The sequence below is a fragment of the Myripristis murdjan genome, chromosome 18 (genome assembly GCF_902150065.1).
Source record: "Myripristis murdjan chromosome 18, fMyrMur1.1, whole genome shotgun sequence".
NCBI lineage: Eukaryota > Metazoa > Chordata > Actinopteri > Holocentriformes > Holocentridae > Myripristis > Myripristis murdjan.
This window is the reverse complement of record NC_043997.1, coordinates 25304484-25320135: the sequence shown is the minus strand read 5'-3', so window position 1 is coordinate 25320135 and position 15652 is coordinate 25304484. Positions and strand designations below refer to the sequence as shown.

Genomic DNA, 15652 nt, shown 5'->3' with positions numbered 1-15652 from the left:
GAGAAACTGATGCAAAAGAGGCAGCCATCGTATATCAGGCCACCCCTCAAACAAATCTGCTGCCAAAGCGCAAATCAATGAAGCAATTACTCTAAAGTCCAATTCATCAAATGGTGGTTTATTTAGCTTGTCAGTTACCTCAAAGTACCCCAAAGCCTCTGTGATCTCATGCACCCAACATGTGAAGTGGCACTTGACTTGAAAGGTATAGCGCTTTGAAAAGAGAGGGTTTCTATGATTCAAAGCACCTCAAGAATATAAGTAAAACAGAGCAGAGGACATTACAAAAACCCTTCTCCTTCTCTGTCTCTTCTGTCCGTCCTCAGTTTGCTGCAGTGCAATTACTTTAGGCCTCTGGAGTGCACACCCTTGACATTTAGCATCCCTCCTAACACCTCCAGCAGCCTCTTCCACCTCAACCTGTGCTGGTGTCGCGCTTGTCAGGAAAGCCGGCCATAATTGGATCCTTTGTGACGGGTTGCTGCTTTATGCCAAAGGAGGAACACCAACAAATCTAGCAGGAAGAGGAGGAGGAGAGGAAGGAATAAACCAAGGGTGATCGGGGGAGAGGTGGGGGTGGAGGGAGCGGGAGAAGGGAAAGAAATCAATGCACAGGAGGGGAAAATAAAGCAAGAAAGAAAGTAATTACAGAGGGCCGAGCAGTGCAGCAGCGCAACCAGAGGCTCGCTCGGGGTGTTTGCCATCACCGGCGTGTAAACGCTCGAGTGCATTTTCTACCATCGTCCTCTCTCTCAGCTTCTCTGTCGCTCTTTGGCTCCCCGGCTCGCTCACATTCCTTTCCCCGATGAACTTCTGGGGCGCGTTCACACCAAGCATGTTTATTTGAACTCAAAAAACAGCGGCTCTCAACCTTTTTGGCTCGGGACCCCTGAGAATGAAGCGGTGCCTGCTCACGACCTGCCGCATCACAGGCAAAATGGCCAACAGTTCAAATGATCAGAGGAGATCGATAAGAGGCTGAAAACTCCTCAGCATGTAACAAGAAAAGCAATAAAAATGAGAGAAAATTAAAAAAAAAAAAATAGGCATTTGAGAAGTAGAAGTACATTTTTCCCTATCCCATAAACTTTCTGACAACCCATCAAAATTCTCTTGCAACCTCCTAGGGGGGTCTCGACCCACAGGTTGAGAACCACAGTTCTAGTCCAGGGCTTCATTTGACCAAGTGAGAACAATGCCACTGAGAGTCAGATGGAAGAGATACCTGAAAATGCAGAACTCTTGTCTTTTACCAGAAGAATGGGAGTGCAGTTAGGGTTAGGGTTAGGGTTAGGGTTGAATGACGGCTTAACTACAGGAAGCAAACCCAGAACACAAGGGTTAATAGACATAAAGAGACAGATGTTGACATTTGATAGCCAGCTGGTCCTCATTCTTGAGAAGCCGAACATAACTAGAGGAACAAAATGATTCAGCTATTTATTTTGGTGTTCTTAACTGGCATCCGAGAAGATAAGTAACAGAGGGCACACGCATGCTGGTCATGCTTAGAGAGAAAAATCCGACTCCGCCCATTAAAATCTCTCATCTGGCATGCATGACAGTTTGCTAAAACTATGTCCAGTGCACAATCCCCTTGTTTACAAGATCCCTAATGAACCAAACAGGAAAATGTAACCAAGTAAACTTTCCTTATATAGGGTGGACCAGAGAAAATGAACTTCGGCATAATCACACCCACATCTGCTCTTATTTTTCCGTTTCCCTGCCATCGTTCCTCCATCCAAATATTTCTCTCTCCCTTCTGGGACCTCTCTGTTCCTCTCTCACCCCCTCAGACCCCTTCCTGTTAAAGGCCAGAGACCCTGTATAATCTCAGTCTGTCATAGCTCTGTGCTGTCCTCACCTTTAAAGGCATGGCTGGAACTCAGTGGAGAGCGAGGCAGCGGGAGAAGAGAGGGAGAGACAGAGGGGGGAAAGTGTCAGGCCTGAGCAGCTTTAAATCAAGCGGTGGCTGGAATCAAATCAGTCAGGGGGAAGCGCAGTAGTCAATGAGCCCGGTGGGGGAGGCCGATCGAAAACGCAGGCTCGGTTACTGTATCCTAGCTGGCGATTACTGAAGCCAGCGGTGATGCTGATTGTTAGGTGCCAAGTTGTTTGGGTCTCCGCTGAAAATGCGACGCCGGCTCCGCTCCCTGCAACAGGTGTTAGGCGTGCCTCGCTTTCAGAAAGGGAACTGTTCTCGAAAAAGAACTGAATATAAAGCCTTTACGGTGTGCTGCACCTGCGAGAGAAAACGTGTTTTCATTTGCTCTTTATACTCGATCATCACAGTCCATCAGCCCTAACATTTGTACAGTTTTTATCTGAATGTGTGACAGAGATGCGTTTCATCTATTTTTCTGGGGCAACAATAACACAGGAAATTGTGGACTTTGCGGTCTGCTAAGGGATGCATGTCATTTTAGGGAGGAAAAAGGTAAGCAGGAACTTGCCACCATTAACATGAGTATGCCGGGGCTGTTAGGTGTTTAACAGGCCAATATGAAACTCATACAAAACATGAAACTACTTACTTAAACCGTTACTTATACTATTGTTACAGTTAAAACCACAGTCTAGTCCAGAAAGCAGAACTTAGTGCAAATAAACTCAGCAAAAAAAAAAAAAAAAAAAAAAAAAAAAAGTTAGATGCCAAACGCCTGTGGTGTGTACGTGCAAGGTGCAAACAGTTCTTAGAAAATGTGAATTCTGGAAAGCTGTTAGTTTCACTTAGGTTTAGCAAAAGCCGTTTGGGTGGATGTTTTCCTGCAGCTGCTCAACCTTATCTCCCTCTCTCTCTCTTTCTCTCTCTCTCTCCCTCTCTCTCCCTTTTCATAGCTGGTGGACTGCTAGTGTCCTCTGCTGCCTGCAGGCAAAGAAAATGGCCTCATTTGCATTGGGAATTGGTTGGCTAACGCCCAGAATAACAAGAGGTCCTTTCAAAAATGTAAATCAGCAATGCAATCGGATTACTTTTGCGAAGCAAGTGTAATTTTGAACACCATTGCTCTCATCATCGAACAACAAGTTGTGTAAAATTATGTTTATATCTACACTGGAATAGTCCAACAAGTACACATAGATTTTTTTACACATTACTTTGCAGATTGATTACTGTGTTCTTCCAGTTACTGACAACTGACTGCAGTGAGATTACTGTAGTCCTGTTATATGTTATATAATTTGTGAAGTCAAGAAGAAGTGCTACATTCTAGAGCTTTGGGTAACAACAGGAAGTGAGAGTCATGACTTGCAGAAAGATAGAGAATGAAGCCTGGCTAAAGGCACAGTGAGAAATGAGTACATCATTGGCCTAACTTGTTACTGCCGAACACGCTGTGCCGCTTTTGCTCTTTTTCACAACACATATCGACACGTGGTTCCGTCTTTCACTCATTGCATGGTGAGGATTTTGTGAAGGAAGTGTATTTGTGTGTGAGGAGACAACCAAGAGTGTGAGAAAATGTGACAAATATAGAGTAAAGGGGATGCTTGAGAGAAAACTGCCACACCAGTAAACCGCACTTATAACGCTTGGAAAAGTAAACACCCAGCTCATAACCAAAACTATGTGTGGAAACAGACACACACACACACTCTCTCTCTCTCTCACACACACACACACATGCACACACATGCACACACACCCTTCCGGTGTTTGTTATGTAGCTGACTTTCACATCTGGTAAAGGACAGAAGTTTGAGCAGGAAGCCTGTGAACAAAGCAGTGAAAACAGTTGGGCTTTTACGCAACAAATCCTGACACAATGATACGTTGTTGGGTTTGGGGCGGGAGGCAGATATTGTAACTGTGCGTGCATGGCAGCCAAACCAATACATTTTCTCCCCCGTGTCTTCCACAGCGTTTGTTCATAAAGAGCTGGCCTGTGATTTGCCTAATATGTTTCCACTCAAAATCGGAATGATGCATGCACACATCTGTATCTATAAATACGCAGTGTGAATGCAAAAAAAATATATAGTTGTTAAAGTGTTATACTCCTGTGTCCTTGCAACAGATTGTGAAATCTTGATGTGTTTTCACCCTTGACCTCCCGCTGTTTTTTTCAAGCATGTGAAGCCGCACTATATGTTCTGCCTGCCTCCCTCACACAGCGCTTCCTTTTGCTGGCAGAGGCAGATCCTGCTTGATTTTTTTTTTTTTTTTTTTTTTGCCTCCTTCCTTCTTCTGTTTTCCATCATTACTTTGCCTCCCTATGTCATCTCTCCCTCCCTTCCTCTAAACTCAACAGTCTCTCTTTCCATCTTTCAGAGGAGCTGAAGCGAGTGCCACTCTTTATCTCTCTCTCTCTTTATCCGACTGATCCCTCCCTCTGTGCCTCCAGGAGAAACTATAGTCGCTAATCTCAGTTTGCAGCCGGTTCCCCCCCGCAGATGCGGCTCTCTGCATGTCCAGGGAAAAGGAAATGTTTCCCTTCCTGCTCTCAGTAGCCTGCAGTCTGTAAATAGACTGGGTGCTTTGTTGGCCTCTCCGGAGGACAATATCTGTCTCATCATGCAACACCCCTGCTACAACTTCCGGAAACAAACTACTGGGTGTTGGGCAAGAGATTAGGGTGGAGGAGGGAGTCATTGATACAATGTATACGTTATGGAGGAAGGGTGTGTGTGTGTGTGTGTCCATGTGCTTCTTGTTCTCCTATCGTTTTGAAAAAAGATAGATGAGGAAACATTTGACTTGTCTTCACTTGCAGAAGTGACTAGTTTTGCATTAGGATTCACACTGGCATTAAAGGACCATACCAGAAATTTTGAATGTTTGGTTCATTTAATGCAATTTACCCACATTTCACATTGCAACTTACCATTTTGCAAATCATGCAGGAGTGCCGAAGATTTCACAACATATAATGAAAATCCCTCAATTTTTTAATGTGACTTGGGGTGGAAACACCTAACTAATAATGTTCTGCTTCTGCGGCTAACAGAGTCACCCTTCATCCACCATGGAAATGGTAATTCACTGTGTAAAGCAAACGTTTCCCTCAGGACTAATTTCCAGCAGAGGGACTCTTTCACTCTGCCCAGTTTCATCAAAGTCCTGAAAACACAACAGTGCTGCTGCTTTTAACAGTAAATCATAAAAAAAATAAAGTTACAAAGTGATTCACAAGACGAAAATAAAAATGGTATACAAACGGTGAAAAAAACCCCCCAAAAAACAACAGTACAAGAATACAACAGTACAACATTAGAAAGGAAATATATAAGCAAAAGGTGCTACATATGAGGTAGGGTAAAGACACAGAAAAAAAAATGCAATATAATTAAAACAATTAATAGTCAATAAATAAATCGAATAAGAAAAATAATGTATGGTGTGAAGAAAGTTTGAAGTCCCTGAAAGTTCATTTTCCTGTCGAAGTGGAATGATTGGAAACCAATAGCTGGATAAAAGGGAGGAAATATAATATCAGAGTTGTATAATATGACTGCTACTTTGAGAAAAGCTTATTGTATACATTTTGTAGATATTACACTATACATGCAAAATCAAGATGAGAGTAAAAGAATAGATGTGTAAAAGAATAAAAGATGCATGTGTGTGTGTGTGTGTGTGTGTGTGACAGGGGCATGTTGTGTTTTAACATCAATAGATTGCTGTATTATTTTCGAGACATTAGTGTAATTACTGTAAACAAATGGGAACACCCCTGGCAGCCTCCACCAGCCTCCGCTGCATTTGTTGTTGTGTCCCACCAGGTCGCATTTGGCAGGGAATCTGCTGAATCACTTTTACCGCATCAAACAGAAAGAGGGCGCTGTCCTCGCAGCGTTAACAGAGCCGCAGGTGGTGGAGAGGGAAAAGATTGAAAGGTTGAGGGGAAAATCACTCGCAGCATGTTTATGCTCTTCTGCAAAATCAAAGGGAATGAAAGAGAAAGAGCTAACAGTCAGGACTGGACTGTGCTGTAAATTTTGACACACTCACACACTGATAATACCACTGGAGTGAGGCGACCAATCATATCCACAGGGGTCTCATTTGTTTACAAGGTATCACAGTTAATTAGACAATGATATATTGATCTTAAAAGTGCTACAGGTAGCACCTTTGCACATGTCTGGGTGTGACAGCGAGAGAGCGACTGCGTTTGTACTTTTCAAGATGCGGCGTCCCCTCGAGAGCTGATCAAAGTGAATAAATGCACCCTTCCCTTCTCGCTCATGGCTATTATCCACGCAAGCATCAATCAAACTCCTTTTGCCTGAATGCCGTTGGGGAGGATATAGAACCGCGATCAATGGCTGTATGGTGGCTGTGCATTGCCTTTCGGCAATTACGGTTAACATGGAAACAAGGCCATTATGGGATTATCAATATCAGGGGGGCTGCCATTACATGTGTATTTGTCAGTGTCTTAACATTCCGAGCAAGTGTGTATTTTAAGAGAACAGGCACTGGAACGATGCTAGATTTCCGCAGCTAATTATCAGCCAGCGCGGGCATGAGTATTTACCTCCATTTATTCCAATTAGAAAAAGGCGATAGCATGTTCCTATAGAGAATAGTGAATTTCAGTTTTCAACAATAGCCATCCTGCAGAGATTTGCGTCTGCGTGTATGAAGACAGAAAGGTGTGCTGTCACGCAGCCGCTGTGAAGTCTTGGCAACGGCGCCGACGAGGTCACGGCCGCGGTGTTGGGCAATTAGGAGAGCTGCAAACAATCGCTATCATTCACCACATCCCCCGCTGGACCCCTTTCAGTATGCATGGATCAGTCTTCACCCCGCCAACAGAGTTAATGAGATCACACATTCTGTGAGCTGCAGCCTCTCTAAGGCACACTGCACATATACAGATCCGTATGTATATAATGTTTTACAGTCATAGAAGCACCAATTTAGCCTCTGCGTCCATGTCGGAGCATATTATGTGCTGCATAAATGTCTATTTTGTGTAGTTTTTGACTGTTACTTAAATTTGAACCATATAAAGCCTGATGAATGGATGCTTTGTGGCTATTGGAACTTGATGATATAGAACGACAGCAGTGCGAAGGTGGCTGGCTGTGTCTGGGGAGAAGATGTGACATTCCCGATGCCCACTAAACGATGAGCAGCACGCTGCAGATTCTGCATAGCCAGGACTGACCGGGCGCCCATCAACCTCCCTTTATCCCCGCTGCGTCCCATCCCACCCCCTAATCTGCCTGATCGATGGCCCTAGACCGGCGTCACCAGGCAACCGAGGATGACACCAAAGCCGTCGCAGTGTGCGCTACCCAACAATCAATCCACCAGTACACACTGCTATGGAAACCGTCTCAGAAACCCAGACTGCAGGGAGAATACAGAGCTTTAAAGGTAGATAAGAGTAAAGACCGAAGGACTGAGCTTGTTGTGGATAAAATGCTCACTGTGTTCCCCTGACAGGGGCTGTGAGAAAGGAGCGCGAATTGTTCTTCGGGTTGCGACAAAGAGCTCCTGTCAGTCGGATGATGAATGGTCTCCTCGACGGAAAGGCGAAGATGGTATCGGAATCAAGGCGGGCACAGCCTGTGCCACAGTGCCAGACTAGAGTGAAAAGGCACTGCCATTGCACAGGTGATGCTATAGAAAGCCATCGCCTTGCTTTTTCCCCATAAAGGGGCAGCTGAATTTTGCAGCTTCTGTGGCTTGAACGAGTCTTCTCAAATCGAAGTTCATTAGTGAGAGTTTCGATGAGGGCAGGAAATATCCTTCACCTTTGGTGAAAGTGGTTCGGTTTTAGATCCTCATCCCCCCCCCGATGAGGACAGACTGCTGAGCTCAACAACAGTACAAAATGCAGAAATGAAACCAATGTTGTTTTTGCCACAACCATGGCACCTTAGATTTAGATGATACCACAGGTCACTTGCTTTTATTAGTGTGACATGAACGAGGTCTCACTGAATGGTAACAGGCCAACACACAGGCCTTGACCGTATTCTTACATTTTCTTTTGCGTGCATATTGCTTGATAGGCCCGACCTCTTTTGACCCTAGAGTACGTCCCAGAAACGGTCGATTTCTAGCAGTGGCACATTGTCCTTGGCATGGTCCAGTAACTTCCCTTTTGTGGTGTATCTGTTTCTTTACATCCCACCTCTCTCCATGATTCCTCTGAACCGTCTGATCTGATCACAAAAGTACACATTTCCACTCTCTCGCGCCGTCTCGCTCTTTCCCGGGCGACGCTTTCGACATTTTCCCTCTTTCCCTGTCGTTTTAACTGTGTGTTTGATGACTGATTGATCCTCGGGGGTTCAGAGTTTCCCGTATCGTTCCGTTTCTATCTCTTCTTTTCCCTCCCACCACCCCTGCAGAAATGTGTATGTGTGTGGCGGAGAAAGCTCGCAAAGGCTGTAATTGAGTGTGTCCGCCCACCACGCTGCCGCAGAGACAGCACAGTAGAAGGCTTCATTGTATCACACAAACACACACACACACGCACACACATACTACTGCAGTGTCTTCATCCATTCCCGTGCAATCACACAGCCACACACAACCCTCTATGGTGCAAGTGGGGAACCTCATTGCTTCGCCTCGCTAATAAACACAACAAGGCACACACACACGCGACCTAATTTACCGCACAGACAAATAGATGCTCACACAAACAAACCCATCTCACCCTTTTTACACTCCGCCTAGCACCGCTGCATTTAAATGCCATTAGTAGATGCAGAAGTGCGGTGTATTATTCTGGATTTTGTGGCTTAACCGTGCAGACTCAGTCGAGTATAACCTCGGTGTTTTTCTGCCGGGCTCATTAGCAGCGAGCTTTCCAGTGGCCCACTTTGTCTCCCACTGTGTCCCCAGATCAAGTTACATATAAGAAGATCAGGGCATTTCATTTTATCACTTATGCACCATAAAAAGCAAGTTGGAGTATAGGAAGATATGATTTCTCTCCACCTCCTCTTGCACTTGTACTATAACTTCCGAGGAGAAAGTGCGTGCATGCCCGCATGTGCCAGTAGCGTGTGGGTATTTGTATGCATGTGCATTGCGTGCAGGGGTACGTTGTGAGTGTGCGGCCAGGCATTGGGCTGTGGTTGCCATGGTTTCCTGCTGTGCAGCACTTACTAAATCACCAAGAGAGACCGCCGGTGTAATTTATTTTTTCCTTCTATTAATGCCTCGGCATTGCCAAATATTTTCTGATACACCTTATATTTATAGACTGCAGACGATGTTGGTGGATGTCCAGAGGAGATAATAAATCGAGGCTTCCTGTTCAAATGACTGTTTTTTTTTTTTTTTTTTTTTTTTTTGCTTGTGGCTTTCCATCAGTGCCTCTCGCAGGCCAAATTCAGATCAAGCTCAACAGGCTGGCAAATGCCACCAATAATGCAGCCTTATTTGCACACAATCTGTCATCTATTTTTTCGTCTCTGTAACAATGTTATTCCTCACAATCATCAGTTTATTTGGTTATGAGGTTGCTTGGTTATGTAGAATTTGAGTGATATGGATTTTTGATGTCCGAAGCTAATATTTCTGAGAATTTTGTTGTTCTTAGAGTGAAAAAGCCTCAGAAACAGCCTTTAAATCGTTGTGAGACATTTAATTAGCACCAAGATGTGCTAATTAAATTGTTGAAAAAAATGACTCCATAGGTCATTTGGACAGCCACCTATTAAAACCTATAGTTATATTTTAAAGTTAAGAGAACTCTAACTGTCCTGTAAATAACGACACGGTGGTTTAGTGTGAAGGGAGTGTCAAATTCTGTGTAAGGAGCTTGATGGGCTTTCGTTTGGGTCAATCAACAGCTGACCCCAACTCAGCTGACCAGAGTTACAATATGATAGGGAATATTAGAAAATGTTGGCTAATGTTTTGTAACAATAACCCTGACCTTTTCCTGACGTTAACCATTCTGACAAATCTTTCCATAACCTTAACCGCCTAACAACGCTCACCTGGTAGAGCACGTACCACCTGTTAAGGCTCAGTTCTGGTTGCAGGGTCCTGGGTTTGAATGCGACCCCAAGCCATTTTACCCAGTTTCCCCTCAGGGACCTATAAAGTGATTCTGATTCTGATTCTGAATAACCTTTTCCTAACCTTAATCAACATTAATCAAATGTTTTTTGGTTACGGAAACAGCAAGCGAGTTTTTGTGACTCGTATGAATGTGGGATTTTTTTGCTCAAGGTCAAAAATTTCAACTCACGTGAACACGCGAATGATGTGAATTTGGTGAATTCGTGTTAATGTGACGCCGTCATTCACATCGCCCAGTGCAAATTCGCATCTATTGATCTGTTTACATTGACTTTGCATGTAAGTGAGCCGGTTGAAACACTCGCTTGGTGTTTGGTCTGAACGCAGACCCCCACAGTGGGTTGGAGAAAGTGACCTGTGTGGACATGGACTGGAGGACTAGTTGGAATGGTCTGAGGTGTGTTAGCAGGTGTGTTTTAGGTGTTTCAGTGACACCTCTGAAGCTGCTGAGTTAAATCACATCCTCACCTCTGCTGTAGCAGCTGGGTCAACACTGAAAGGCAAATATCCCATTTTAATTAAAAGGACAATATTGCCTATATATGTATCAGACCACTCTATCAGTGTAAACCTCATGTAAACACTGCTGATTTACCTCCCTCAACACAGTGGAATACAAAATAACTGACCATACAACTATGCCAAACATGCAGCAATGGACATGATGAATTTCATTTTTGCTTCCTGCTTGGTAATCGCTCTTTCACATGCCTTTGATCCCTCATCCCTCCCTGCTTTTGTGTTTGACACACAGCACTGTGAGGCCGGAGGAGAGGTGGAGGACGCAAACAGAGAGAGAAAAGGGAGCGAAGACCGAGAAAGGAGCGATGGAGGCCGGGTCATCAGAGCAGTCGGCCACGGTGGACGAGCTGGTGGAGGCGTGCATCCAAGCCTTCGGTCGGTGGTGCTCGACTTTTGCTTTTCTCTTTGAGTCGAATTAAGGGGTTCATCCCAAACTGACGTTGTTAAGATGAGAGACCATACACAATAAGAAACTGTCAAAACAAATTATGCTGCTCTCTCGATGACAGTGCATTGTAAGTACGGATGGGGAGCAAATTTTTATATCTCCATGTTGACCCTGAATCGACACATTATTATTAAAAAAATAAATTAATTAATTAAAGTAGTTGCATCAAAATCAGAATCACACAGCAAGTACATTCATATAGTTTTGGCACAAGATCATAATATTGAATTGCAATGCTCGCAGAATCACAGCACCTATCAAAATACCCAGATATTGTGAATCGTGTCGTATTTTGGGGGTCTCTGCTGAATCCCCCTCCTATCTGTTAGACGGCAGTACTTCAGATCCTACTGGGATCGGTGGATGTTTACAGTGGCTCTGATGCTGAGGATGTGGCGTACATCCCTGATGATGGCTGACATCCTCTTTTTTTACTTCAGACGAAAAGGGCACTTTGAAGGATGCCGCCCCGGTCCGCATGTTCCTCATGATGCACCCCTGGTACATCCCCTCCACCGACATGGCTAAGAAGCTCGTGCTCAAGTATCCTTCACTTGTGCCGCCGACTGTTGGTTATTAGCATTTGCATTCCACTGAGATGCATAGTGTTTTGTAAGTGTCTCTCCACTAAAATGTCTCCACGGCAGGGTCGAGTCTGTTTCCTGTTAAATCTCAATCTGTGAGCTTTCTGAATCTCAGAAAGTGGAGAAAAAGTCTCGAAGTCACACCTTGACCTTTGAATCAGAACTCAGGAGGAGAGCTGCACCGCCGAGTTACGGACAAGAATCTGTCACCTCATCAAGTAAGGCACTTCTCTCTCTATCTCTTTTTTTTTTTTTTTTAATTCGGAGCATGTGCCTTCAGGACACGTGAAAACTTGTGCAATAATATAAGTAGAGCACTCACGTTTTATAGGCTTTGACAGCACCAGTCACAACATGTATGCACCTTTAATTGGATCTCTTTAAGTGTAATCAAGTTGGCATCATGTTGTTTTTCAGTTGTTTTTTTTTTTTTAAGTCTTGAGGCTTGATCTGTTTTCTCAAAAGTCACTTTACTGTGCGCATGTAAACACAGCACGTATACGTCTTTCTTCCTTTCCCATTTCCTCCCCCTCCATTTATCTTTTCCCATTGTCTTTCTTCCTTCCCCCCTTTCTATTTTTATATTTTCTGTGTGCGTGTTTTTCATCGCTTTTCTTGTTTTTTTTTTGTTTGTTTTTTCTTTGTTTGCTCTTCATTCTAGGTACTGGATCTCGGAGTTCCCGGCGGAGTTCAATCTGAACCCGGAGCTGGCAGATCAGATCAAAGACCTCAAAGACCTCTTGACCACTGAGGGCAATGAGAGCCAGAGCCAGCTCATTGACATCGACAGTGTGTGAGTGAATGGGCCTTTATAGCCTTTTAAGGCTGTGTGTGTGTTTATGTGTGTGTGTGTCTATGTCTGTGGAGCCTTTTATTCCCTGTTCTCAGACATTGCTGGGCTGTAGTATACGGGGTCAAGGACCTCTATTCCCATAAAGTCCGTTTCTCTGTGACCCTGACTTCCACTGGGGCGCCATGAGGAGAAGCCTTTGTTCAGCAGATTCAGCTCACACTATAATGAAACATCTGCAAATGTATTTATAGAACATGAAATATGTAGTTATTTATCATCCGAAACAGGGGCAACTTTTACACTACCCGTAGCAACTTCATGGACAAAATGACAGCAGTATGTATGTTGAGTACTAATCCAATCCACTGTAAAGTTAACAGACGAGTAGATTTGCCACTATTGGAGTGGAATAATTACATGGAGTAAGAAAGCATCCACTTAGATATGGAAAAAGCACCATTCAGTTTTTATCTCTGCTATGGAGTCAGACAGGGGTGATGCTTTCACCCATTTCTATTTGTCTGTCTGTTTGTTTGTTCGCAGCATATCTCTAAAATTTAGGATTTGAATAAAACTTTGTGGAAAGGTTGGTCATGGGCCAAGGACAAACGGACTTTTTGTACTGATTGGTGAAAGAGCGTATGATTTACTTTTGGTGAATGTCCAACATGTGGAACCAGCATATCTTGGCGGTGGCATAGTGTTAGTAAAGATATGCGCTCCAGTAAGCGTTTTCTAGTTTTGCTTCATTTTTTTTGTTGATGTGGCCCATGCTATTGATGAAGTTCTCCAGTACGAGCTATTTTAACATTGTGTTTGTTTGCGACACAATGCCACCCTCAGTGCGCTGCTAACCTGAAGAGTGGCAAAATCGATCCTCATAATCTATCACGGTGTTGCCCCGGAAAGCCAAACCTGAGTCGATGCGGTTCAAAAAATCATTTGCCTGCCTCTGCTTTATTGCCCTTTCTCAGGCCGTCATACAAATGGAAGCGGCAGGTGACTCAGCGTGTGCCGTCCGTGTCAAAGAAGAGGAAAATGTCTCTGCTGTTCGACCATCTAGACTCCTGTGAGCTGGCCGAGCACCTCACCTACCTGGAGTACAAGTCCTTCTGCAAGATCCTGGTCAGTTGCACTGCAGTCAGTGACAAGTCTCATGTCTACTGCCATATTTATGGATCCTGAAGCTTTTGAATTATCTTGTAATTCAGTTTTATGCATCCCCTGGAGGCTACATTTAGTTGCTGTGCAATATAATGTCTACTTTACTGGCTGTAATTGTATTTGCTGTCTGACAATATTTGCTTTAAGAATACTGTTTTTGGAAACACTGAAAGGATTTGGGCTCATACTGGCTAAAGCGCCATATATTTTCTAGATGGCGATCATGTATGTAATGTTGGTGATGGGGGCAGTGGTTAAGTTGGTGAAAGGAAAGGTTGGATTGATAGTATTTCTCGGCATGCAACTCTGGGACGCCTCAACTAATAATGATCTAAAATATATCCTGCTGATCCAAGCGTGCAGATGTCTGTGTTAAGACCAAGTGAAAAATAGAGGCTGGTTTTCCTCTGCATTTCCCAGATCAGATGGTAGGCTTAATTACTCAGTGAATCAGCCAACTGACTGGTTTATTATCCACATTGTTTCCTTAATGACAAATTGAGTGGGTGGCTGGATAGTCAAGTGCCTATCTGTCTGGCGTTTTGTGTGAAAGCTGGAAATGTCCTCATTCATAACTGTGATAAATAAAATCTGCAACTGATAAAATTCTGCACTGTCTCTGGCAACATGAATTCTGAAACATAACAGTGAACTGAAATAGCAATATTTTTGATTATGTAAACATCTGGATTTTTGCAATTTTGACTTCAGAGTATTTTATTCCGTAATAAGTGGATATTTTAGAGGGCTGTGAATGAAGTCCTTCAATTCTCCTCCCCTCCCTTTAGTTCCAGGACTACCACAGTTTTGTGATGCACGGCTGCACAGTGGATAACCCCATCCTGGAGCGCTTCATCACCCTCTTCAACAGTGTCTCCCAGTGGATCCAGCTTATGGTGCTCAGCAAGCCCACCGCCCCGCAGAGGGCTGCCGTCATCTCCCACTTCATCAGGGTGGCACAGGTCTGTCTGCTGAGCTGATTAAGACGGTTTACCGCAAAGGATTTACTGTGCTTGTGTGTGTGTGTGTGTGTGTGAGAGAGAGAGTGTGTGGGGAGGGGGAATGCGAGGAGAAAGAGATTAATAAGACATTGCCCAGAGAAAGTTGTAAAATGGTGATTACGAGATTAAACCAAAAGATTTGGTGAGAAATGAAAACTGTCACGGCAGTATATGCCATGAAACAAGGTCGCACACACATTGGCAGCAAATGTTAGTGAGTATGTTGATTTGTACCATTGTCAGAGGGTGAAGATAATTTGTGTTGCTTTTGAAAATATTGGCATGTAATGCCCATGTAAGTGCACTCAAGCTGAGGGGTATTCAATTCAAATTTTAGGAGGTTCGGATACTCGAAGACCCTCTCTTGTGATTTGTAGGCCTGTATGGGTGTCGTATTGCTGGTCTATATGAAAATGCATATTTTACTGGATGAAGAATGATTATTTTGACCGAATACAAATTGTCTTTAACACATCTTTGGCATTTCTTTCTCCCACATATGCTTCTCTCTCTCACTGAATACAAGTGCTTCGTGCTGTACAATGGTTTTGGTTGGCCATGGTTTAAATAACAAACAGGATTGCATGAAACATGTAGATACAGTGGCCACAAGAACCCACAACACTATAAAAAGTTTGCAGACTGTTTCACGGTCTAGGCGGAGCCATTACTGGGTCCAGACCTGAAGCTAACCTGTGCTGTATGGAGACTTTTGCACCCCTAATTGTATAAACCAATGCAAAGGCCATGCCGTTTTGCTGTTTTCCCACCTCTCCTCTTTATTTGCTGTCAAAATCGGACCTGGAATGTAGCTCCGACTCCCTCACCCTTTACAGTACAAAACAAGTGCTCTCCCTGTCCCACTTCAGCACCTCGCTTCTTCAGCTTCAGTCATTCAGCGTCTCTGAAACGTTACATTCTGCAGATAAACTTATCCAAAGTTCAGATCAGTCACGTAAGTGCTTCGGTCGCTGCAATCAGAACGGGCGTGACAGAAAAAGTTCATTCACAGCAGCTGATAACTGGAGGTCAGAGACAAAATGATCAAAGTAATCCAACAGGAACCTTGTGACAGTCAGATGTATCCCTTCTCTCCAACCCAAAACCACATTTTTTGCCTTTATGTTCAGTTTT

At 43.9% G+C, this 15652-nt stretch overlaps 1 protein-coding gene across 4 annotated transcripts in view; it reads left to right on the top strand.

Annotated features, from left to right (window-relative positions):
• Window positions 1-15652, top strand: part of LOC115376568 (RAS guanyl-releasing protein 2) — a 44784-nt gene that overhangs the window by 2101 nt on the left and 27031 nt on the right. For all 4 annotated transcript variants that reach the window (XM_030076237.1, XM_030076238.1, XM_030076239.1 and 1 more), the window contains 6 exons: window positions 10761-10903; window positions 11417-11519; window positions 11722-11778; window positions 12222-12353; window positions 13328-13478; window positions 14306-14479. In XM_030076237.1, coding sequence (XP_029932097.1) covers window positions 10834-10903; window positions 11417-11519; window positions 11722-11778; window positions 12222-12353; window positions 13328-13478; window positions 14306-14479 — 687 coding nt within the window. In that variant the 5' untranslated portion in view covers window positions 10761-10833. The remainder of the gene's footprint in view (window positions 1-10760; window positions 10904-11416; window positions 11520-11721; window positions 11779-12221; window positions 12354-13327; window positions 13479-14305; window positions 14480-15652) is intronic.